Below are 25372 nucleotides of genomic sequence, written 5' to 3'. Positions count from 1 at the left end.
ATGGATGGGTAGTGATAGAGAAGATGTAGCAAAAAACCTTCTTTTAAAGGATTACAGTATTGAAAGTCATTATGTCCCCTTCGCTCAGATGGAATGCATCCTATGTTGCAAGTGAAAATAGATAAGTTTAAAAAAAGAGACAAGAGTAAAGGTCAAACTAAGACAAGGGTACCATAAACGATAAGGGAATAAATACATTTATGAGATGGAAGCATGAAAAAGCTGATAAAAATGAACAAAAACAAACTAAAGACAAATCAAACTACCTGCACAGCAAGGTGTAGAGCATCAAAAATGAAATGGAGAAACCAGGAGGCAGTAATCTGCCAAAAGGAATTTGGAGCCAGAATTCAAATCGTTGGTGGTACTGGGAACAGATACAAACACAATTTAAAAATTACATTTCTGGAAGGTGTCCCTAGGCCCCCCTACAATTTTTAAAGGGGGGGCAGGGGTGGCAAGGGCGTGCAGGGTGAGGGAACCTCACCTGCCTCCAATTAACAGCCCATTTAGCTCCTTGAGGAGCTTGTTAATGGGGATGAGAGCATGGGAATAATTGTGAATTCAGCAAATCTGAACAGTCTTGTGCTTGTTAGTGCACAGCTGTCAGGTTCATTGTGAGGAGAAGTAAACATTTCTTTTTAATGAGATGAAAATTCTAAGGACCTGGGAAATCTTGCACATGACCTTCCATTTGGCTGTATGGTCACTTTCCAGGCAATGTTGCTTCTGCTCACAAGGCATTACCAGGCCCAATTATGACTGCCATGTGCCTTTGTCACTTATGATTTACAGGTAGCTTCCATCTCCTGGTTAATTCGATGCTGAGTTTGCCTCCAGCCTAATCGTGGCATTCACATTTCAAAATAGTGTGTGGCTGGGTCAGGACCTGGAAATAACCCAGGCATTGGCTTCCTGACTCTATTTTCAACACCAGATGTGGTAGGAATAACTTAAGAATTAATTAAATATAAAATAATCCAAAAGGATAGGGGTGACAGAGGGTTTGGAAATAGTTGGACTAATTAACAATATAAAAGGACAATGGTCAAAGGGACATAGATACCAGAGGTATAGAAACAGATTCCACATAAGTTGAAATTATTTCTTCTTCTGTTCCCTGTACCAAGGTAGGTACCTAGAGCGCCACAATCTTCACCAGGGATACAGCAAGGAAGCAGATCCTGAGGCCATCAACTGCATGCTGTCAGCACCAGTCTAATCCACAATGGTTGTCTTGGCAACTTAATCCCCAATCAGAATTGCTACACCAACATTCACTTTTACATGCAAATTGTAGTCTGGGTTTGTGAACTGTAATTCCTGGCTCACCAGGAATTTCTCTCACCCTTACTGCCTACCTTTGATGGAAGGATTTATAAGTTGATACACACCTTTTTTTGGCTATGTTGTGGAAGCACCTTCCTTGATCATCAAGTCCTGGAATTGGGCTTGAACCAAGAGCTTCTGGTTCAGAGTCATAAAGGTTTACAATATGGAAACAGGTTCTTTGGTCCAATTTGTCTATGCTGACCTGTTTTTAACCATTAAGCTACTCCCAACTGTCTGCATTTGGCTCATATCCCTCTATACCAATCTTAACCATGGAGCTATCTAAATGCTTTTTAAAAGATAAAGTTGTACCTACCTCTAGTAGCTTGTTCTAGACACTCACCACCCACTGTGAAAAAATTACCCTTCTAGACCCTTTTGTATCTCTCCCACCTGATCTTAAACCTATGCCCTCTAGTTTTAGACTCCCCTATATTTGAGAAAAGATGTTGGCTATCTACCTTATACACGTCCTTCATTAATTTATAGACCTCTGCAAGATCACCTCCAAGGAAAAAAGTCCCAGTCTATCCAGCCTCACCTTCTATCTCAAACCAATCCCTGTAGCATCCTAATAAATCTTTCCAGTTTAGTAATATTTTTTCTATAATGGGGTGACCAGAACTGTACACAGTATTCCAAGTGTGGCCTTGCCAATATCTTGTACAACTTCAAGAAGAAGTCTCAACTTCTGTATTCAATGCTCTGATCAATGAAACCAAGCATGCTGAATGCCTTCTTCACCATCCTGTCCACCTGTGGCTCCACTTTCAAGCAGTTATGAACCTATACCCCAAGATCTCTTTTTTTGATAACTCTCCCCAATGCCCTACTATTAACTGAGTAAATCCTACCCTGGTTCAATCTCCCAAAATGCGTCACATTGTATTTATCTAAATTAAACTCCATCTGGCATTCATCAGCCCACTGGCCCAATTGGTCAAGCTCCTGTTGCAATTCTAGATGACCTTTTTCATTATCCACTATGTAACAATCTCGGTGTCATTTGTAAACTCACTAACCATGCCTCCTAAAGTCTCATCCAAATCATTAAATTAAGTGACAGATAATAGTGGACACAGCACCGATCCCCAAGACAGACTGCTGGTTTCAGGCCTCCAGTTTGAAAAACAACTCCCTACAACCACTCCCTGACTTCTGTCATCAAGCCAATTTTGTATCCAATTGGCTATCTCATCCTGGATCTCGTGAGATTTAACCTTATGCAACAACCTACATGTGGTACCTTGTCAAAGGCCTTGCTAAAGTCCATTTAGACAAAGTCAACTGCACTGCCTTCATTTACTTTCTTGGTTACCCCTTCAAAAACTGAATCAAATTGATGGGACATGATTTTCCACTCACAAAGCCATGCTGACTGTCCCTAATCATTCCTTGCCTCTAAATGCCTGTAGATCCTGTCTCTCAGATTGCCTTGTAACAACTTATTCACCATAGACGTGAGGCTTACCAGCCTGTAAATCCCAGGCGTTTCCCTGCAGCTCTTCTTGCCGAAAGACCCCCCCCGGCAGCTCTTCTTAAACAAAGACAAACATTTGCCACTCATCAATCTTCAGGCACCTCACTTGTGACTGATTGTGAGCCTCTCTTTCCTCTTCAGCAAGAAACCCAGCAGTGGCTATCTGAGATCTGATTTGGTACATTGTTAAATATGAAGTTTTTTAAAAAGTTAAGGTATGAAGAATCCTAGCAACTTGCTGAGCAAAATATTCCATGTCAAAGCAACAAATTGATCTTTTAAAAAGAAAAATTAATAAAATGACCTTTAAAAAGTGCCAAGCTTCTGAGCTAAATAATAAAGCCTTTTCACTTAAGAAGCAGAAAGACAGATGCAGACCCACGTCCTGGTCACCAGGGATAAGACAGAGGACCAGGACCAAGCCAAGAAGTTTGATTTAGCTAATGTCGTGTTTTAACTGACCTTGCGTTTCCCTCTGGTGGAGCATCCTATGAACTGGACATGGTGGAGTTCATACAATAGTGGGGTGGAAGTGCATAGCCATTCATTGACCCCTTCTCTCAGCACAGTGTGTGACAGATTTTTAAACAGGGAGGACAAGGGGGGCGAAATGTATGTGTTTGTCTCTGGCTCAATCTCGTTCTCAGGATTCATACAGACTCACTCGCTCACACACACTTGCTCAACATCACTCAATTGCTCATGCTCTCCCATGCACATTCACTTATTCTCACTTGTTCATTTACTCTCACACTCACTCACACACATTCTCATTCCCTTTCATTCACTCTCTCTCACAATCACACAGACTGACTTGCTCTCATACAAACTCATGCCCTCTCACATCTGCTCGCTCATTTTCACATTTACTGGCTTGCTGTGATATTCACTAGCTAGTGCACACGCTCATTCAACAGCAGCTGTGATTTCCCACTGATGGATTTGTTGTGACCCCAGTCTGTCAGCTGGAATTGTGCTCTGTGGCGATGGTGGCCAACTCGGAAAGGGAAGGGAATGGCACTCAGCAGCCATGATTGACCAGGTAGCTTGAAAATCAGGATTGCCCACACACCAGATTGACTGCTTTAGACACTGGTCCTCCAGAACGACAGGCTAGTCAGCCAATGAGCCCAGACCACAGTAAGTAGCACTGAATATACCCTCCTGTAAGAAGTCTCACAACACCAGGCTAAAGTCCAACCAGTTTATTTGATAGTAAACCCACAAGCTTTCGGGGTTTGCCCCTTCGTCAGGTGAATGGAGAGTTCTGGGATCAGACGGAGCATATAACAGCACACTCAGTTTACAGAATACTGATTAGAATGCGAGTCTTTACAGCTAACCTGCTATTCAAGTCTTAAAGATGCAGACAATGTGAGCGGAAAGAGCACTTGGCATAGGTTAAAGAGATGTGTATTGTCTCTAGACAGTACAGTAAGTGAGGTTTTGCAAACCCAGGCAAGTCATGGGGGTTACAGATAGTGTGACATGAACCCAAGATCCCGGTTAAGGCCGTCCTCATGTGTGCTGAACTTGGCTATCAGTCTCTGCTCAGCAACTCCGCGCTGTCGTGTGTCGTGAAGGCTGCCTTGGAGAACGCTTACCCAAAGATCAGAGGTCGAATGCACCCCAGTCCAATGCTGGCATCACCACATCATGTATACCCTCCTGTCCCAGGCCCTGGTGCCATCCACTGAACCACAAGATTTTTAAAAAGTGTCACAGACAGAATGCATGTGATCTCTTTACTGCCCATGGTCAGTACGTTTTGTAGAGAAAAAGGTATGTTTTCTTACCCTTGGAGCATGCATTCCAATTAAATAATTCAGTAGCAAGCTTTTATATGTTTAAAGATAAATTTCATTCCAATACATTTACTCCAAATTAAGTGCAAAATCAGACACATTCATTCTCTCATACACAGAGGTTATATACTGATAAAGATCATGTACTTTTATAGATTATAGTTATCTGAGTCTCTGACTTGCAAATGTTAATCTCCTACATGGCAGGCCTGCTTTCTTCAATGATTTTGATGACTTACAGTTGAAGTGAGGGTCTTGTAAAGCAAAAGATTCACAGCAGGTTACTGCAATTGAGCAGCTAGGAGGTTGGTTCTCAGGTGAATTTTAAACTGAAACATGTTGGTGGGGGTTATTTTGTCTGTTGGGATCTTCTGCTTCCAAAATATTGGACTACCTTGGCTGCTTGATGATTTGAAGCTAATCCATGATCTATCTTTCTGGCCAACTTATGACTGATTGCCAATGGCTCCTAGCTGACTTTTAAAAGCATACAAAGACAATGTGACTGCCTCCATGTGGTTCTTCACAAATACAAATAATTTTCCCAATAAGTCAGGGTGCTCTTGTTGATTACACATCCTATGTTGTGGGTTAACACCTCAGAAATGTTGAGGCATCAGCATTTTAGTATTAAAATTGCCCATTTGAATCAGATTTGGTTTCATTGAAGGGCATTGACTCATATCAGTCTGGAATGTTTTTTTGTTCCCTCTTGACACAGAGGAGTGGTTCGAACCCACCAAAGAAGTCAGGTTGCCCTTGGGCAGCCATCTTTTCTGTCCAATTTGTTGTTCTAATATAAAATTAGTTTCACGTTCAGGATATGATTGGCCAGTACTGGGCATGACAAAAATTGATCAGGCTGATAGGGGCGATTTGGGCCAGCTAATAATGGAAAAGAGGTTGAGGGAATAAATCTATAAGCAAATATGAGAAATAAAGAGGACATCGAGTAATAAGCATGGGAGACTTTTGCTACTCTCAAATAAACTGGCAGGAAGAGATTGCCAAACTTGCACAAGAACTGGAAACTTTACAATGCATACTAAACTTTGAAAGCACAAATAAAAGGCTCAACAAGAGAGGGATCAAAAAATTGGGAACTACCACAAGAAATAAGACTGCAAAATGATATGATGGTCAGCTGATCCAGTATATATAGAAAGCAGATGGGGCTTGTGTGGCCCAGAGTGTAGTCTGAGTGTTAGTGCAATGAAATTTCTTTATTAAACCCTTTGCTTAGATTTACTTTGTGAAGTTGGTTCTTTCATTGCTTGCAACTGAAGTATCCTTATTGTCTGATGAACAGTGTTTATGTGGAAATGGTCAAGACATTAAAATTTCTCGGTGTTCAGATCGCCAAAAACCTGTCCTTGTCCCTCCAAATCAATGCGATAGTTAAAAAAGATCAACAATACTTGTACTTTCAGAGGAGGCGAAGGAAATTCGGCATGTCCTCTACGGCTCTCACCAACTTCTACAAATGCTCCATAGAAAGCATCCTTTTTGGATGTATCACAGCTTGGTATGGCTCCTGCTCTGACCAAGACCACAAGAAACTACAAAGGATTGTGAATGTAGTCCACTCCATCACGCACACCATCCTCCCATCCACTGACTCCGTCTACACTTTCCGCTGCCTCTGAAAAGCAGCCAGCATAATCAAGGACCCCACGCACCCTGGAATTCTCTCTTCCACCTTCTTCCATTGGGAAAAACATACTAAATTCTGTGCTCACATATCAATGGATTCAAGAACAGTTTCTTCCCTGTAACCATCAGACTTTTCAATGGACATGCTGCATATTAAGCTGATCTTTTTCTACACCCTATCTGTAACTGCAAGATGATATTCTGCACCCTCTCCTTTCCTTCTTGCCTATGTACTCTATGAACAGTATGTTTTGTCTGGATAGTGCGCAAGTAACAATATTTTTCACTGCATCCCAATACATGTGACAATAATAAATCAAATCAAAATCAAAACATGTGGTACATGGTTAGGACTGCTGCCTCACAGTGCTGGGGACCCAGGTTTGTTTTCTGGCTTGGGTCACTGTCTGTGCAGAGTCTGCATGTGTTTCCTCCCAGTCTGAATGACGTGCTGGATTAGCATTGGCCATGCTAAATTCTGCCTCAATGTACCCAAACAGGCGTCAGAGTACGGTGACCAGGGGCTTTTCACCTAATCTACAGGCACCTGGTGCAGAGAGGGGCAGGTCAGGAACTTGCTCCTGGGCCTGGCGATACGCGCCATCAATAGGTCCAGGCACCAGGTGATCAATGGGGTCGTCCATCCGACTGTCTGCCCCTCTACCGCAGCTACATTCGCGGCCAGGTGTCCCTGGAGAGGGAGCATGCGGTATCAATGGGCACCGTTGATGCCTTCCATGCCCGCTGGGCACTGCAGGGGCTGGGGTGTATTATAGACCCCGACTATCACATTTTGATTTAATGTTTTAAGTTTCCTTTTGACTTTGTTTTTTTGTTCGGGCTGTCCCCTTCCTTTGGGGGGGCTGCCCCTTTTAATTTGTCCCTAACTTAATTTGAGTTAGTTAATTTGGTTGGTGTCAGAAAAGACATAGGAGGGGCTTTTCACAGTAGCTTCATTGCGATGTTAATATAAGCCTACTTGTGACAGTAACAAATAAACATTAAACAGACCTTGCATTTGCAGTTGCTGCGTTTAAAGAGGTGGCCAAAACTACGGCATATCCACATCAAAACTACTATGCACAGAAATGTGGTTGATTCTTAACTGGCCTTTGCAAAGGCTTAGAAAGCCTTTGATAAAAAATCTGTGGAAAGAGAATATAGCCAACGTTTCGAGTCATTCTCTCTCCACTGAAGCTGTCACACTTGCTGAGTTTCTCCAGTATTTTCTGTTTTTTGTTTCAGATTCCAGCATTCCCTTAGGAAGGGGGAGGTGGGAGGAAATAACTGACAAAAGCGGAACTAAAGTTCTGAACCGCTGTTGCCCCTCCGGCTGCCGGACGGTGTTACTCAGGCGCTTCTCGCTTTCTTTCAGTTTCGGCTCCCTAATCTTTCTTTTCACCGATACTGAGAGAATTTACTCTCCAGTCTCCGGGCGGAGAGACTGGGGGGGAGGGGAGGGATGTGTTTATTTTAGTTTATAAACTTTGCCCGCCCGGCAGAGGTTTGAAAATTTGGAGTCGCCGGTGCTGAACCTCCCCTCACGCGCGGAGGCCGACGTCAGATGATTGACAAGGGTAGCAGCCAATCGGGAGCGGGGAAGCGCGGCTAAGACCCACCCCTGCCGTCCCGGAAGCCAATGGGAGCAGCGAGGGGGTGGGGCCGGTTCCAGCGCAAGTCAAGTGGGGCCTTCAGTTGGTGGCTTTGCAGCCTGTGTGCCTGTGGATTCGAGGCCGGCCCAGTCAGTAAAGTTCCTTGAATATTTCGGATTTATTCCATTTTTATATCATTCACCAGAAACTCACCCCCTCCGGACCAACAACAACAACAAAACTACCCAAAATGTTCATCATCAGATCTGAGTATGACAGGTCAGGACAGCTTCTGTGCTTTTGCTTTGTCATTTTGGAGCAAGGCCTCAGCTCTTCCATTTATTAATTACAATTGTACTTCATTACTGAACCTCACTCACATAAGAATTACACAATTCATTGCTTTCATTCTAACTTTTCCCCTTTCAGTAACTTGTTACTGCTAAACGTATTTGTATTTTGTGCATTGATCCATTTTCCTTTTTGGTTTCACTTTCAGAGGTGTTAATACATTCTCTCCAGAAGGCCGATTATTCCAAGTCGAATATGCTATAGAGGCAATTAAGGTACCTTTTCATAATACTGCGGTGTTTGTTTCGAGCAGATGGAATCTTTTACTGTAGAGGCTGGGTCGTTAAGTATGTTCAAGACTGAGATAGAATTTAAATCAGTAAGGGAATTGAGGGTAATGGGGATAAAGTGGGAACGTGGAGTTGAGGATTATTGTATTAGGTAAGTTGTGATCTCACCGAATAGTGAAATGGGCTCAATGGGCCAAATGGCCTTGTTCTGGGTTTGAATCCTGCCACAACAGATGATGGAATTTGAACTCAATAAAAATATCAAATTAAGAATCTGCAGATGACTGTGAAATCATTGTTGATTGTCAGAAAAACCCATCTAGTTCACTGCCTTTCCTAAAGGACATCTGCTGTTCTTCGTCAGGCCTTCATGTGACTCCAGAGCCACAATAATGTGGTTGATTCTCAATTGCCCTCTGGCAACTGGCAATAAATGCTGACTAGCCAGCAACGTGCATGTCCTATGAATGAATTTTTTTTAAAAAAGTATTGTAATCAGTTAACCTGTGCCAATTTGTTTATCAGTAAAGTCTTCCAGCCTTACATCATCATCTTCATAAAAAGATTGCCTTGTTCTGTTCCTATTTTGGATGATATAACTGAAAGAATATTCTTCTAATAGACCATAAAGTAGGAGAAAGTGACTTTAAAGTAATTAAGTAGGGGCAGAGGAAGATTTAGAAATCCAAATGTAAAAGTTAAAGCAATACAAGTTATAGTGATGTGGGGAAAGACAGACTGGGTCTAGAAGGGTCAGAGTGTTATACAATAATAATATATCAGAGAGTGAGATCTAAGCAGGGGAAAGGAATACAAAAAATGAAGTCACTTTATCTGTATGCATGGAACATCATCTATAATATAGATGAACTAGTGGCAGAGAGAGAGAAGTTATTTAAATCTAATTGCCATTTTAGAAACATGATTACAAGGTGACACTATTTAGGAAATAAACATTCTATGCTAAACGATATTTTGAAAAAGAGGCGGGGTAGCCCTGATGATAAAAAGTGACATGAGGATATTAATAATAAAGGATCTTGCCTCAGAAAATCAGGAAGTAGAATTTGTATGGATGGAGATTAGGAATAGTAAGGATCTGAAAATGCTGATGGGAGTAGTTTATAGATCCTCTAAGAGAAGTCATAGTATTGGTCAGAGCAATAAACAAGAAATTATTGTAGCTTGTAACAAAGGCAATATGATGATTGTTGGGATTTTGATCTTACCACAGACTGGATTAATTGAATAGGTAAAGGTGGTCTGGAAGGTGAACGTATAAAATGCTTCTGTGACCAGTTTGCTGGAGCAGTATTTTGTAGAACCAGTTAAGTCTAAAGCTATTTTAGTTCTGGTATTGTGCAATGATGCAGGACTGATTAATAAAAGATCTACTGGGGATTAGTGATCATAATATAATTGAATTCCAGATTAATTTTGAAATAACATACTCCATTCACAAACAAGAATTTTAAACAAATTTTAAATTAAACAGTGCTCTAGGATGGGTATTGGGTAAGGTTGATTGGATAGAGACATTTCAAAAAGTTCAACAAAAGTATGTCACATTGGAAAAAATGTAAGCTCAGCGAGAAAGCCACTGTGGCTCACTAAGGTGATTTAAACATAGTATTAGGAAAGAAGTAGTTTGTAATGCAAGGAAACTGTGGATTGGAAGTCTTCTGGAAACCAACAAAGGGCACCAAAAATTGAATACAAAGAGAAAAAATGGAATCTTCGGGGATTGAGCCGGAAATATATAATAAAATCAGATTAAAGAGAGCTTTAACGGGAACTTTTATAAAAAGGAAGAGAGTAGCTAAAGTATATTGCTCTATTAGAAGGGAATACAGGAGAAATCATCATGGGGAATAGAGAAATGACAGAGACGTTGAACAAATATTATGACTCCCTTCATGGTAGAATACACAAGTAACATATCTGAAATAGTGGATAATCTAGGGACTAATAAGAATGAGAAAATTAAGGACAATTGCCCCTGCAGAGATGTCATGTTTCCATCTGCGTAGTTTTTTCCCCTAATGGTATGACTGTAGTGATATGCATGTAAAGCAAAAGCAAGTGAAGTGCAGTGCATGTAGATAGCACACAACATTGATTCAAGGCCGTGCACTGCCTCTGCTTCCAAAGTGTAAATATTTCTTTTGCTTTTACTATTTGAAGTTGATGATGGTTCTATTCATATATAAATGATTAGGCATTTTCTATAACTTATGAAATATTCAGCGTGTATGAAAGGTATGGGGTCAGTTTAGCTCAAGTGGCAGGACGGTTGGTTAGTAACGCAGAGCGACGCCAACAGCCTGGGTTCAATTCCTGTACCAGCTAAGGTTATTCACAAAGGCCCGTCTTCTCAACCTTCTCCCTTGCCCGAGGTGTGGCGAGTGTCAAGTTAAATCACCACAAGTCAGCTCTCCCTCCTCAAAAGGGGAGAGCAGCCTATTGTCAACTAAGTCTATGATGACATTACTTCAACCTCCTTGCAATAAAGGCCAACCTACCATTTGGCTTCCTCATGGCTTGCTGCACCTGCATGCATGATAACTTTCAGTGATTTGTGTACAAGGACCACCAAATTCCTGTGCCAACATTTAGTACTTTCTCACCTTTTCAAAAAGTAATTTGCTTCCCACTTTTTTCAACCAAGGTGAACAAATTTACACTTCATCACATTATGCTTCATCTGCCTTCTTGCTTAATCTCCTAACTGGTTTACATCCTTTTACAGTCTCTTGAGTCTTCCTTTACAGCTTATTTTCCCATCTAGCTTTGTATTTTCAGCAAACCTGGATATCTTACATTTTGTCCCTTTATCAACGTCATTGATGTAGATTATAAATAGCAAGCTCAAGCACTGGCCTTTGTGGGACTGCACTATTACAACCTGACATCCTGAAGCTAGCTCTGTTTTCTCTCCATTGACCTAGTATAAATCGTTGCAAATATGGTATGTTATCCCCAATCCCAAGAGCCCTAACTTTATGTAACAACCTCTTGCATGGCACCTTAATAAATGCCTTCTGAAAATCCAAATATGCATTACACAGTGGTTCCCATTAATCTACCCGGCCAGTTATATCCTCAAAAATCACCAATAAGTTTGTCAAACACTTGATTTTTCAAGTGCCCTGTTGCTACGTTCCTATTAATAGTCCAGCATTTTCTCTACTATTGGTGAAAGAGTCTATTTTCTTTCTTGTGCGCTCCCTCTTGAACAGAGGGTTTACGTTTGCTACCTTCCTATGAGAACATTCTAGAATCTTTGGAATGTGGGAGATCAAAACCAAGGCACCTATTATTCATGTAGCCATTTCTTTGCAAACCATAAGCATAGGCCATGATTTGTGGACAGTTCATGGCATGAAATTCCCTTCCATCTTTTCTACTATTAAGTACTTTAAGTTCCTCACTGTCATTAGACTCTTGGTTTCCCAAAATTTCAGTTGATGTGGCACCTTAAAATAGTTTGTCTGTTAAGTAGGCAGAGGAGCTGATGACCCTATTTCCATTTAATATGTTTAATTTTGCCCTCTAAAATATGTAAGTGGAAACTTTTCCTAGCTCTTTTTACATCCAACTGTGATTCTGAATTTTTGTGGTACTGGCCTTTCACTTTTTTCTCTTTGTAAGTCATAAAACATCCCTTAATACTATTTTGAAGAAAGACAGAAATATTTGCCTCAGTACCCTGACCAATGTTTATCCCACAATAGCGCTAAAGCAGATTATTTGATCATTATCCCATTGTTCTGTTTAGAAGGCTTTCACGTTTCCTGTACTATGTCCTTTGTTAAGTACTTGCAACTTCCTGAGATTTATTACTTCTTTTCTGAATAATTAATGCTTTTGATGTTTGTGTTAAAGGCTGTTGACTTACAATTTTTACTCAACATGTCCTCAGCTGAATTATTATCAGCACATGTTGACACCTCTCATACAACCAATCCAGTGCTCTTCTATCTGGTGTTCAATTCCCCTTCCTGCACAAACTAGCTCTCTCAAAAACATCTGTCTCCTAATCCTCATTATATGCTGCTTACTGGAATTCTCTGTCCATTGAAGCAGTGGAGGCTACCTCGTTGAATATGTGTAAGTCACAGATAGATAGATTTCTGATCAATAAGGGAATTAAGAGTTATGGGGAGCAGGCAGGTAAGTGGAACTGAACCACTTTCAAATGAGCCAAGATCTTATTGAATGGTGGGGCAGGCTCGAGGGGCTAGATGGCCTACTCCTGCTCCTATTTCTTATGTTCTTATTTTGCCCATCATTATTGTGCTCGCTGACCTAAAATGGGTCTTGATCGTCCCAACCCTCTAAGTTAACATTCTCGAATTTGTGTTTAAATCTCTTCGTGATCTCTCTTTGTATCTCTGTAACCATCTCCAAACTCTGGCCTCTTGTGTATCTCTCTTGCATTCCCCTGTTCCTCCACCATTGATAACCATGCCTTCATCTGTTTAGGCTTTAAGCTTTGGGACTTTTTCTTAATCTCTGTCTCTCTCCCTTGCCTGTCTCTTTGACCAGGTTCTTTAGTTACCTTTTAAGAGATCTTAAGATCTCCTTTTGCCTGAATACACTTCTGTGAATTGCCTTCGGCTTTAGTGGCAGGATAGAAATCTGAATCCTGAGCTGAATTTATTTCTGTCTCATCACTTCAGTCTGTAATGCAGATCCTCCTGCCAATTTGTGGAACCAAGGTTCCATTACATCAATAATTATCGCAACCATGGCTCATTCTTTTTTTAATTCAATGGTAGAACAAGCCAGCTAGATATTCAGATATAAAAGATGGGGGGCAGGTGGTAGCAGAACTGTCAAAGCTGAAAATCTTGAAATAGAAACAGGAAATGCGTGAAATACAGTGTATCCACTATCATCTGAAACCTGAATCAGACCTATTTTTAAGAGTTTATAACCAAAAATGTTTTTTTTTAAAGAAGGTAATTGGTGTGTTTCTAGTGTCTTCTGTCCTATGAATTTCTGGGATTTTTTTATGGTGTACTTTTTAAAGCTAAACAGTCAAAACTTGACTACAGTATAATGCTCTTTCTCTTTCTCCAGTTGGGTTCCACAGCAATTGGAATCCAGACTTCAGAAGGTGTTGTCCTTGCAGTTGAAAAGAGAATCACTTCACCTCTGATGGAGCCCAGTAGCATTGAGAAAATAGTTGAAATCGATTCCCACATAGGTTGGTACACTTGAAAAAAATTTATAGAACATTGACAATCGAGCCTTTTATTCTTCAATATTTCCTGAGTAATGCGTTAAATAGCAAATTTTACAGATGAATATATGGGGAAATGTTTGAAGAAGCAGAAAAAGATTGCCAAGGCATATTACTGTTCTTGAGACTGATTAAAATGAAATACGTAACACATTTCGGTCTGTGTCAATGTCTTATTCCAAGTAGTGGAAGCAGAATTCATCATTTTTAAAAATACAGTGGGATAGTACATTTGAAAAAGGCAAAGTATAGGCCATAGGAATGGGACTAGGTAGATGGTTTTTCCAGTGAGCTTGCACGCTAAGATGGGATGAATGGCCTCTTCTTGCTCTAAAGTTCTGAGTTAATCTGGGGTAGTTCGATTGATGGGCATTTTAAGAGACATCGGGAGCAGGTCTTGACTGCAAAAGTGTCAAATTAGTTTGGTAAATGTCCAGAATAAAATAATGGAGGAAATGGGGAAAAGTTGCTCCTTATAATTACAATGATTGTTTTGAATATAATAAATTTGGGTGTGTATATTTTACAAAAATACTAAGATATCTATTATGTTGTCTTCCTGAATTTTATTCTTAATGTTTGCATAATTTGCTTTGTGTTATGTAATGCATAGTTTGCAAAATGTTTTGGGTCATTGTTATATGAGTCAACAATGTACCTTTGAGTCTATATTTACAAATAGAATCGCATCAAATGTAGACTTTTTTTTATTGGATAATGCTGTTGCATTTCAATTTCAAATGCTATTCTATATTTTTTGGAATGTCTTGTCTTACTTGTATTTTGTTGCTAGGTTGTGCAATGAGTGGGTTAATAGCTGATGCCAAAACTTTGATTGACAAAGCAAGGGTTGAAACGCAGGTAAAATTACAGATTTTACAAATGAATCTATTTTTAAATTTAAGTAACTTGTTTTTACATTGTGGCCTTAAATGCATTTTTTAACGACCAACTCGATGTTTTATAATGACATAAAAATAAAATGCTGGAAATACTCAGCAGGACAGCCAACATCTATGTCGCAAGAAACAGAACTGTTTGTTTTCTTTTGTTGCTTGTTTAACTAGCAAAAATGTTTATTTTTACTTGATTAATTTGGGAAACAATTGTTGTAAATTCACTATATAGAGGAAGTTGTATTAACTTTCTAAAAGCCTTTGAATAACAGTAGAATTAGGTGATTATAGTTCCAAATATCAATATAACAAGATAGGTTAAACAAATAAATACACTCATGGTCCAAAATTACTTTTGAGCTGCAGTTTATTTTAAACAGAAAAATACTTCTGGAAGATGTCATATATATCTACTATTATGTAACATGTTGAAGCTGCACTGGATTGCAAGGGGCTTGATAAGGTAGATGCTGAGAGAGTCTGCTATTTGGGGAATCTAAAACACAGGAGCACAGTCTCAGCATAAAGAACTGATCATTTAGGACTGAACTCAACAGGTTGTGAACTGATGGAATTTGCCGTCCAGAGGGTTGATGCTCTATCAATGAGTAGGTTGGGATAGACGGATCCTTGGTGTCTCAGATAATCAAGGCTTATGGAGACAGGCAGCAAGGTGGTGTTGAGGCCCAAGATCATGCATGAACGTATTGAATGCTGAAGCAGGCTCAATGGACTGTGTAATTTAGTCCTGTTATTATCTCTTATGTTTAGTAGGAAAGAGGAAGGTGTTAAACATAAAAATATTTATTTCATTATAAACTGCAACTTGATCTTATTGATATTTGTTACCAGTGTTTTGAATATAGTTCACTATACCACAATCTGTTGTATTTTAAGTACTTTTAAAACATTTTGGTTCCTTTTCCTCCTAAAGTTTGTAAAATAACTTTAGTGTAATTTCTGATTGTGTGTGTGTGTGTGTGTGTGTGTGTGTGTATAGGAGTACATTCATGAAAACTGTTTTTGTTTTCTGTTCTTTAGAATCATTGGTTTACCTATAATGAAAATATGACAGTGGAGAGTGTGACACAGGCAGTCTCTAACTTGGCCTTGCAGTTTGGTGAAGAAGATGCAGATCCAGGCGCAATGGTAAATTCTGAAATATATAGATACAATGGCCTAGATTTTGAAGTTATAATGATGGTGAAACTGTTGATGCTTGTCTTTCGTTTTGTGTTAAACTGACACCAATTTGTGGCATTTGCACATGCACAATTGAAATTGAAAATCCAGAAGATTGTATCAGTAATGTGCTACAGTACTATTTGTTGTAACCAATATATGTTAATTGGTTATAGTAGTCTTTAAATTCAAGTTACAAGATGGGGTTGCCATTTTTAAAGACTGTTTGCAATTTGGTTGTATGCAAGAAGTCCCTTGTCCATTTTCTCCCCTCTCTGCTATAGCACGGTACTAAATCATATGTGTTTTGAAAATATTGTATTTGATATGGGATTACATGTGTTTGAAGCAGACTCGGTCAAAATGGTGTATAGTATGAATGGAAGAAGGACAAAATGCTTTGCCTGCTTTGGGTTAATGTGTTTTTTTGCTTGATCACAAAAACCTCCATGCTGTTTGTCATTCATCTTTCATTGTTTTCTTGGCTGCAGAAAGGTAGAATATTCTTTTAATATATTATCATTTGCTGTTTAAGTGCTTGGAAGGAAAGACTTGGTTAAAATTACTGATATTAACTATTTTTTCAGAGCCGACCATTTGGTGTGGCATTGCTATTTGGAGGAATTGATGAGAAAGGACCACAGATGTGAGTATAATTTCTATGGAATGCATTTTTGTAAGTTAATGGTGCATTAGGATACTTTGAAAATGATAAGTTGGCTGCATGATTTTAGCTGCCACACAGCAATCTGCCTGCAGCTGGATTTAATATAACGACAGTAGGATGAGACCCTTGGGTAATTATTAATTAGCTGCTTATGAGCTTCACCAGGTGGTGTGGTGGGAAGGTCAACCATGGGCTTTCCCTCCCATGTTGGCAGAGGCAGCAGGAATGGTTCCAGTACACTACCATGGCATCTAAATGTGTGCCTTTCCACCCGCAAGCTCATATATCCAGGTAGAGCTAGAAAACTCTGCCCTTTGCTTCATTGCAAATTGAACAACTTTATAATTGCCAACTCATTTCTGCATTTGTAAAAAAACAAATTACAGCAGCAGTTCAAAATATTTCTTTCCCAAGATTTGCTGAGTCAACTTTAGGAGGCATTTTTTTTCAGTTGGTGACTTTGAACAGGGTAACAGTGTTATCTTGTAAATGAAGCAATGGTGAATGTTTGGATTTGTTAAGTCTAAACACGTTTTAACCATCTTTTAATGAAAATAATTTTCTGCCAGGCAAAGTGATTATAATAAATCATGATTTTACTGTCGGCATTGCAGAAATAAACATTTGATAGTTTCCACAGTAATGTGGCTGATCAGTTTCAATGCTAATAAAATGAGATAAATATTTGCGACATTTTGCATGGTGACACTGCGCAAGTCAGAATTTTTCAAGCCTGCACCGTCAAATTAATTTTGCAGTTGTAACAGAGCTGCAGGTAGTTCCAGTTAGTCAGCCACCTCCTCAGATATGAAATTAACTTGGTCCATGAATCTTGAAGCACAAATTATCTATTTGAAACTTCAGATGTGGGTGTTTAAATTAAGTCCTACAGAAGTTGTGTTGTAATCACCATGTGCTTTGTCAACAAGTGGTGCAGAAATATATGGAAGTGGCATTCTGTAGTTCTGGAGTTGGATTCTGGTTTGACTCAAATGTAGCTGTGTTCCATCTGATTGGTGAAGCCGTTTTGCACTGCTTTTATTTGATGTGTAGGGTGAGAATTTATGGCCCAGCTAGACCCGAGACCAGAAAATCCCATCTGAGGTCAACGCACATTTCCATTGTCCATCCCTTGCCCATTCTGATTTCGTGGTGGACGGGGCAGTAAAATTCTGGCGGAGGAGTCTAACAAATATTTCAAATTGATTCTAAAATCTTAAATTACATGGGATTTTATAAAAAGTACTACTTTTCAAGTTGATTTTCAGAAAGTGTTTGTGCTTCCAAAGTCTTAAAAATATAACTGGCTGAAAATGGGGCTTGATGTGGTGGCAAAAGTACAGCTGGCAGTAAGGCAAACGACAAAGAGTTTGGATGACCGTGGAGTACAGCTTGCATGAACATGTTTTAGATCAGTACTATTAGAACAGCTGCAAGATAAGACAGGTTTTAGGATATCAGAACTGATCTTGAGTGCATGGTTGCTTTGAATTGATTCTTATGTGATAGCATGTAAATTCCAATATATATGTGCTCAAACATGTACAATCTGGACATCTATCATGTGCAGCCTAAAAAAAGCAATTTTGGACATGAGTCAACTGTAGGCATTAAGTACAATACAGCCAAATTTCCGTATCTTTCATGATTGCCTCTTAATCCCTTCATCCAGAAGCGTTTGAACAACAACAGCTTGGGTTAATGTACCTTTAACATAGTAAAACACACAGGGCTGTTATCAAATAAAGTTTGCCATTGAGCCACAACGGGAGTTATTGGGGCAAATGACTGAAAGATTGGTCAGAGGCACGTCTTAAAGATTTCAATCCATAATATTGGTCCTGACTTGCAAGTTACAGAACCTAATCCACAGGCTGCCTGCAATATTCCTTCCATAGAAGGTATCTTTAAATCACAACCAGATTTTTAATTGTGTTTCATTTTTAAACATCCCCACTGACACCTGTATTGTGCTTTGTTTCTTTGGAATCACTGTTTGGGCAAACTTGTTTGAAATAGCGCTTTTAAAATATGGTCACCAATGCTGTGATGTTGGATAGTGCAGGACATGGGAATAATGTAGAAAAGAGGGTCAGCAGACATCTCTCTTTTACAGAGATGTCCACACAAATGTGGCATATAATTTAGCTAGTGTCGGTGATTTTTACAATCTACCCTTTTTTGCTTTCTACCTCCTGCAACTTTCTCTTTTAATTTCATAATTTCTTCTCCCTATTTTGCTTTCTGGATATGAGTTTACATAAAATTTAAATCTAATTTACACTTCCTGGTTTAGACTTTGCATGCCTTGATAAGGATTCTTTAAAATGATTGAAGAAACAAGCTGTTATTTGATGTGCTCGCACATACCACAGATCCCCTATAGTGGACAACATGTCCAATACCAGCAAGTTGCCTCCAAACCCATAAAAGGTCTCTGAGCAACTGTCAGCATGCAGAAAAGCAAGTGCCATTCATTTATTGCTGACCACAAAATCCAGGTCAGTATAATCTTTTTGGAAGAAAGAAACAGGAATGTGAGGATTAATTGTCACTAAAGACTGTGGACAAACGGTGAGATTTGGGGATTCCAGTATATAATTCCCCTAAAATACAAGTGAAGATGTATCAATCCATTTCCAAAAGACTAGTAAAATTTGGAGTTTCAGAAATACAGCCAAAGAAAACAACATTGAAGTATTATATCAAATATTGATTAGGTTTTGGTTAAAGAACTATTTCCTGTTTTGGAAACCAAATGCAGAAGGACACAAAAATCACAGGGAATGTTATTTAATTCAACAGCATTGCGCCAGGAATGAGAAACTATATGAGAAGAGATGTGGGATGCCACTAGAAACAAAGAGAAAATTCTAGAATCTTGATTAGAATAAATTAGAAAAGTCAGGGAGAGCTGTGATGAGGAATAGTTCGTTAAAATTTATCACCAAATGTGAAGAAGGAGTTGGGCAAAACTTTATGCAGACTTTGAAGTGTTTTGCTTTGGGGAATGATTGAAATTATTGCAGCATTTAAGGAAAAAAATGGATAAATATTTGAAACTAGCACAACACTCAGGGTACAGTCAAAACGGACAAAATCGCCACTATGAATTTATGATTTTAGTTGATTTGCTAATTCACGTCAAATGCATTCTATACTTACAAATTAAGTGTTTAGTTTGATGGCGTAAGTAACAAACAAGTTTATTTGAGCATGGGTCTTTTGTCTGTTGTGTTGTAGAGTATCCCTGAAGAAAGACTGAACGTAGAAAGCAGCATCAGCAATGGTGCACCAATTTTAAGATAAAGCATTCTAGGAATATTAGCTGCTGCACACCTGTTCTTATAGCTACAGTTTATGTTAACCAATAAATTAACCAATTTATTGGTTAATTCTCTTCAGATTCTTCTAAACAATTGCTGAGCAGGAGCAGTGTCAGAAAATTATTGTTGCATTCTGAGGTGCTCTTCCAATACAGCAGCTGATCTTGAGTCACGTGACAGCTCCTACTTAGCTGGTCCAGAGTTACAGCTTGGTTATAGAATCCCTAAAGTGCAGAAAAGGCCATTCAGTCTACTGAGTCTTCACCGACTCGCTGATGGAGTATCTTACCCAGGTGCGCTTGCCTGCCCTTTTACCTGCAACCCCACACATTTCTCATGGCTAATCCATCTAATTTGCACATCTTTGGACTGTGGGAGGAAACTGGAGGAAACCCATGCAGACAAGAGGAGAATGTGCAAACTCCACGCAGCCAGTCATCTATGGCCAGAATTGAACCCAGGTACCGGGGAGCTGTGAGGCAGCAGTGCATGGTGCCACCGGACCATCCTCTGGTTTGGCTCATGCCAAATCAGTTGCCACCGATGGATCCCAAGTATTCACATAAAATACAGTTAATGTCCATTGTAAAGAATGCGTTTTCAATTGAATTATTGTTTGGTTTGAGGTTTTGATGATTAAACAGTTTAATGTCATATTTCCACGCCATATTGGACTCTATGTATGTTCGTAGATTGTTGTCCTTGAATGATGCAGCACAGTGTTGGATTTCTAACCTGTGCTTGGGATAGGCAAACTGTGGTTTGTTTCATTGTTAAATGTTAATGATTTCTTTGTAATTGTGAACACAATTTTAATTTCTTGTGCAGGTACCACATGGATCCATCTGGGACCTTTGTACAGTGTGATGCAAGGGCAATTGGTTCTGCTTCAGAGGGTGCCCAGAGCTCTCTCCAGGAAGTCTATCGTAAGGTACAGGAACCAGTGTGAATTGGATGCTGTTTGGAATATAATCCATTTAATATCGTGTGAAAATGTTTTAACATTTGTTGGCCCCACTCTGACTAATGTGTAATCTGGGTAATATTGTGATATTAAAATATATGCCGCAACTAGCAATCGCTTGAGAAATATTTGCGTGTTTTCAATCATCGCAATCTTGTGAATTTCTGAAACCAGTGCAAGTTTTTACTTTGATGTCTTTTAAATTTACAGGAGTGTGTTATTGTCTGACAAATTGATCTTGGGGAAATTTTAAACCTATTGGCCTGAATTTAACACTGGCAGTTATGGCGAAACTATCAGTGTTGTTCCTTTGAAACTGGCAGCACCTTGGGAGTCTGCACATGCATATAATAATGCAGATATCTAAAAGTTGCTGTCTGTGTTTCCACGCTTCCTTAGAGGATGTACAATCCTTCTCCCATGCCTGTAGATTGCAAGCAATGAGAATGCTATGAAATGATAAGAACTTCCACTCTTGCTGTAAAAAAAAAGACTTTTAATAAGTTAATGATTGAATAAGGTGTAACTGGGTGTTAAACATTCTAAAATAATAATTACTACTAAACAGCTGAGTTTTATATTTTAATGTCAAATATTATCAATATGATTTTTAAAAATTTAGATTCTGAAATTAAATTTTGGATTAAGGTAGGAGCTAAAACATCAATCATTTATTTTATTAGCTGACTATTTTAAATTAAAAGGATAAAGTGCTTTTAATTTCCTTGTTTACTGTGTGACAACACTTACTTGTGATTGGCTGCTTGCTAATCTCACTCCTATTGGATGCCAGAAGATCCCCTTAACTTAATGCCGTTTTCACGTTGTAGTCAGGAAAGGGAAAGTCTGTGTCACAAGAGATCATTATATCTTAGTGAGTAGCTTTCTTCTAGGTCAGCTTTTCCACTGAACATAAAACCCAGACTTAATTTAGATGATACATTATGCATGCCAGCTGCCCTTGAAATCTGTTTACTCCTGGATGACCCTGCAGAACCCTGTGACTATAAAGCTGAGGTCTTTGACATCCAAACTTTCAGTAATGCCTCCCAGTTTTGAACACACGCTAATGAAGCATGTGCACTCTTTTGAATCTTACACTTTTAGGTATTGGCTTCTTATTGTCATATGTCGTTGTGACTAAATAGGTTTGCTGTGTGGTTTCATCATGTAACCAGAAATAGGCGCGAATTGTAATGGACTTAGCTGATCAGAAAATAATGTTTTAATCATTGCAAAACAAATTGGGACAAGTTTCATAAACTTATAAAAGCAAACTACTACAAATGCTGGAAGTCTGAAAAACTGAAAATGCTGGGAAAAAGCATGCCCAGTGAAGCAGTTGAGGCTACCTCATTGAATGTTTTTAAGGCAAGGATAGATTTTGAACAGTAAAGAAATTAGGGGTTATGGTGAGCGGGTGGATAAGTGGAACTGAATCCATGAGAAGATCAGCATTGATCTTATTGAATGGTGGAGCAGGCCTATTCCTGCTCCTTGTTCTTACGTTCTTACATCTGGCAGCGTCTGTGGAGAGAGAAACAGGATTAATGTTTCAAATCAGCATACGGACCCTTGGGGGTTTCTCTCTCTCACAGATGCTGCTAGACCTACTGTGTTTTTCTAATATTTCCAGTAATATTACAAAAGCTTTTACCTTCCAAAATAATTCCTAATCAGAGCATAATTTCCTATTGTATTAGTTCATGCATTTTGCAACAGATATTTTAATTCTTTCTCTAATCCATTTCCCATGTAATTTTGTTGTCACTGTCACTCTGGAAATATTAATCTCCATGAAAGAAATAAATGCTGCACTACATGTTGCCATTGTGAGGTTGCATGCCAGAGTATAAATCTACTTTCCGTTGCTTCTGGCTGCCATTTTAGTGTGAAAAGCTGTGGTGGAAATTAGCAGATTAGTGTAATTAGTGTTACGTTGGATGAAAGCTTTGATTATTGTTTTTGATTTCTAGTCAATGACGTTAGAAGAGGCAAAGAATGCAGCACTCACCATCCTGAAACAAGTAATGGAAGAAAAACTGAATGCTACTAATATTGAGGTATGAACGTTTAGCCAATGATAAAGCCACAAAAATAGACAATGCCAGCAGACTGGAAAATTTGTGGCTTTATTTTTGTTCAGTAATTTTTCTTTCAGTTCTGAAGGTTGGCAAGTCTTATTCTGATCATTAATATATAAATTGCTTGTGCAGAGAGCTAGTTCGAACTGCATGGCCTCCTGTGCTATAACCATTCTATAATGCTATATTTCTTCTTTCGTCTTCCCCCCCCACATTCTGATAAACAGAATGGATATGAGCACAGTTGGGTGACCAGACTTGGATTTTCCCTCCTGTTGAAGAGGAAATGTCCAGCCACTGCTCTTGCTTGTTACTTCCTTTTATCATTGCATCTTATTTGAGCCTGTCCTGATTAAAATCTAAATAATCAGCTCACAAGTTTACCTAGATGGAATGAACCCTCTTTACAACTATGTTACTAAATCATAGAGGTTCCAGGTTTGATTCCTGATTTATATTGAATTGGCTGTCCTGGCTAAATTACAAAAGAGCTTTAATTTGTATCCGTGGCCAAGACTAGGATGTAATAGAGGGACAGCCTAGTCCCCAGCTCCTGGTTTTTCTGCTTACTTTTACTTTCATAGAATCATAGAATGGCTACAGTGCAGAAGGAGGCCATTTGGCCCATGAAGCCTGCATCAACACCAATCCCACCCATCTCCATTAACCTATTAGTCTCCCTGACACAAAGGGGCAATTTAGCATGGCCAATCAACCTAACTCTCATCTTTGGATTGTGGGAGGAAACTGGAGCACCCAGAGGAAACACGCAGATACGGGGAGAATGTGCAAATTCCATACAGACAGTCACCCGAGGCCAGAATTGAACTCAGGACCTTGGTGCTGTGAAATAGCAGTGCTAACCACTGTGCCATCATGCTGCCCACATGTTCTCTTTATTTTAAAGAAACAGATACAGTTGTGTTGAAAGCAGTTTAGAAAAGGTTCACATAATGCATTCCTGGGAGTAGAGACTTAGCTTAACCAATAAAGATTGACCAAGTTGGGGATTGCAGTTTAGAACAATGAGAGATGATCCTATTGAAGCACACAGGATGCTGAGGGGGGACTTGATATAGGAAGACGATTCCACTTATGGGGGGAGTTCTAGAACTAGGGGACACAGTTTAACAATGAAAGGTCTTTTTAGATAGGAATGGGGAAAGTGTCACTGGAATTCTTTCCCCCAGAAAGCAGTGAAGGCTGGATCATTGAATTCATTCTACGCAGTGTTAGGTTTTTGACAGACCATGGAGTCCAGGGTTAAGAGGAAGTGACAGGAAAGTGGAGTTAAGACCACAATCAGATCAACCATGATCTAATTGAATGCTGGAGCAGGCTGAAAGGCTGGATGACCTACTCCTGCTCCTAAGTTCTAAGTACCTAATATTTTAGGAATTTTGTGTTTGGTGCTGTTTGGATGAGACTTATGCCTGTTATGACGCAGTTCCCCATATGCCAAAGTTTGGATTAGTTTATTTACACATTATCTAGGTTTAAACATGAACAATGTCTATTTGGGCAATGTACCAGAGGGTTGCCTGAGGAACCATAAATCATCATGTATGAGCCCCTGAGGAACTGAGGTGAAACACTGGGGTAGCAGTAACATACTTTCTCAAAGTGCCAGACATTGTATCTGGGCAGCAATATGAGACTTGCAGTGGAATTTGAAATGAGTCTATATATAATTGAAAATACACTCAGTAAATGAAGTTAGAAAGTGGCATAGGCATGAATATAAATTCTTGTTGCATTTGCAGTAACAAGTTTCACTACAAAAGCTGTGTGGATAGTAACCTTAGCTCTTTTAGTGTTTCTGTTGCTGCCAGGCACTACAAATTGCCAGAGTTTGGTAACTGTTAATTTTTTTTCAGCTTGCAACAATGGAACCTTCAAAAGTATTTCATATGTACACAAAGGAAGAACTGGAAGAAGAAATTAAGAAATTGCAGACATGAATATTGACACAACCACTAACTGCTTCTTTGAGTATGAATTAGAGCATAAACAAAATTCCATGCTCTGTTGAAGATTTTGTTCATGGAATAAAACTTTATTGTTGGAAAGCATTTTCAGATAGCTTTTTCTTTATGTATTACAGATCACATCAGTCTTTTATTTCAAGGATTTGAAAAGATCTCTGTACATAGTGCATTGAAAACTATTGTTATGAATCAAATGGGGCTTAATAAATTTTTGTTACTGATGATGCATTCTGAAAATCTTTATTCCACTTTGCTTAGAAGTAAGTACTCTTGTACCAAAAGGTTGAGGCAAAAATTGAAGATACACAATTCAGTTGAGCCTCACTTGAGTATCCATGCTTAAAAACCTTAATCCCATCGATGTTTGTTATAAAAAGGAAAGAGTTCAAATCTGAAACAAACCCTCTGATAATATGAAATTGTACAGCAAAGAATGCTTTGACACTGAGCATTTTTCTGTCCCTCCCCAACCAATATCTCAAAATGCAGTTGTCTAGCTTCTAAGCACCTCTTACAAAGTCAGCAGAAAGTCTGAAAATGCTTTAGTCAATTGAGACCTAATGATGATCTTCAT

The 25372-nt window shown here is 39.1% G+C and overlaps 1 protein-coding gene across 1 annotated transcript; it reads left to right on the top strand.

Annotated features, from left to right (window-relative positions):
- The first annotated feature begins 7857 nt into the window (after positions 1 to 7857).
- Positions 7858 to 25019, top strand: psma5 (proteasome 20S subunit alpha 5). Its single transcript, XM_080209971.1, has 9 exons — positions 7858 to 8141; positions 8362 to 8428; positions 13529 to 13655; positions 14485 to 14552; positions 15629 to 15736; positions 16357 to 16415; positions 20591 to 20693; positions 22703 to 22789; positions 24688 to 25019. The coding sequence occupies exons 1-9, from the start codon at positions 8113 to 8115 to the stop codon at positions 24769 to 24771; spliced, it is 732 nt and encodes a 243-aa protein (XP_080066097.1). The 5' UTR covers positions 7858 to 8112; the 3' UTR covers positions 24772 to 25019.
- The last annotated feature ends 353 nt before the right edge of the window (positions 25020 to 25372 follow it).

Source organism: Carcharhinus amblyrhynchos, chromosome 22 (genome assembly GCF_965287045.1).
Source record: "Carcharhinus amblyrhynchos chromosome 22, sCarAmb.v2.hapA, whole genome shotgun sequence".
Classification (NCBI taxonomy): Eukaryota; Metazoa; Chordata; class Chondrichthyes; order Carcharhiniformes; family Carcharhinidae; genus Carcharhinus; species Carcharhinus amblyrhynchos.
The sequence above is the reverse complement of the archived record's forward strand: the minus strand, read 5'-3'. Positions and strand labels throughout refer to the sequence as shown.

Excerpts from the sequence above, each read along its gene's own strand:
- psma5 (XM_080209971.1), top strand. The coding sequence starts at position 8,113 with ATGTTCATCATCAGATCTGAGTATGACAG. Across the intron at positions 13,656-14,484 it reads TGAAATCGATTCCCACATAG|GTTGTGCAATGAGTGGGTTA; the intron begins GTTGGTACACTT and ends TTTTGTTGCTAG. Across the intron at positions 20,694-22,702 it reads TCCAGGAAGTCTATCGTAAG|TCAATGACGTTAGAAGAGGC; the intron begins GTACAGGAACCA and ends TTTGATTTCTAG.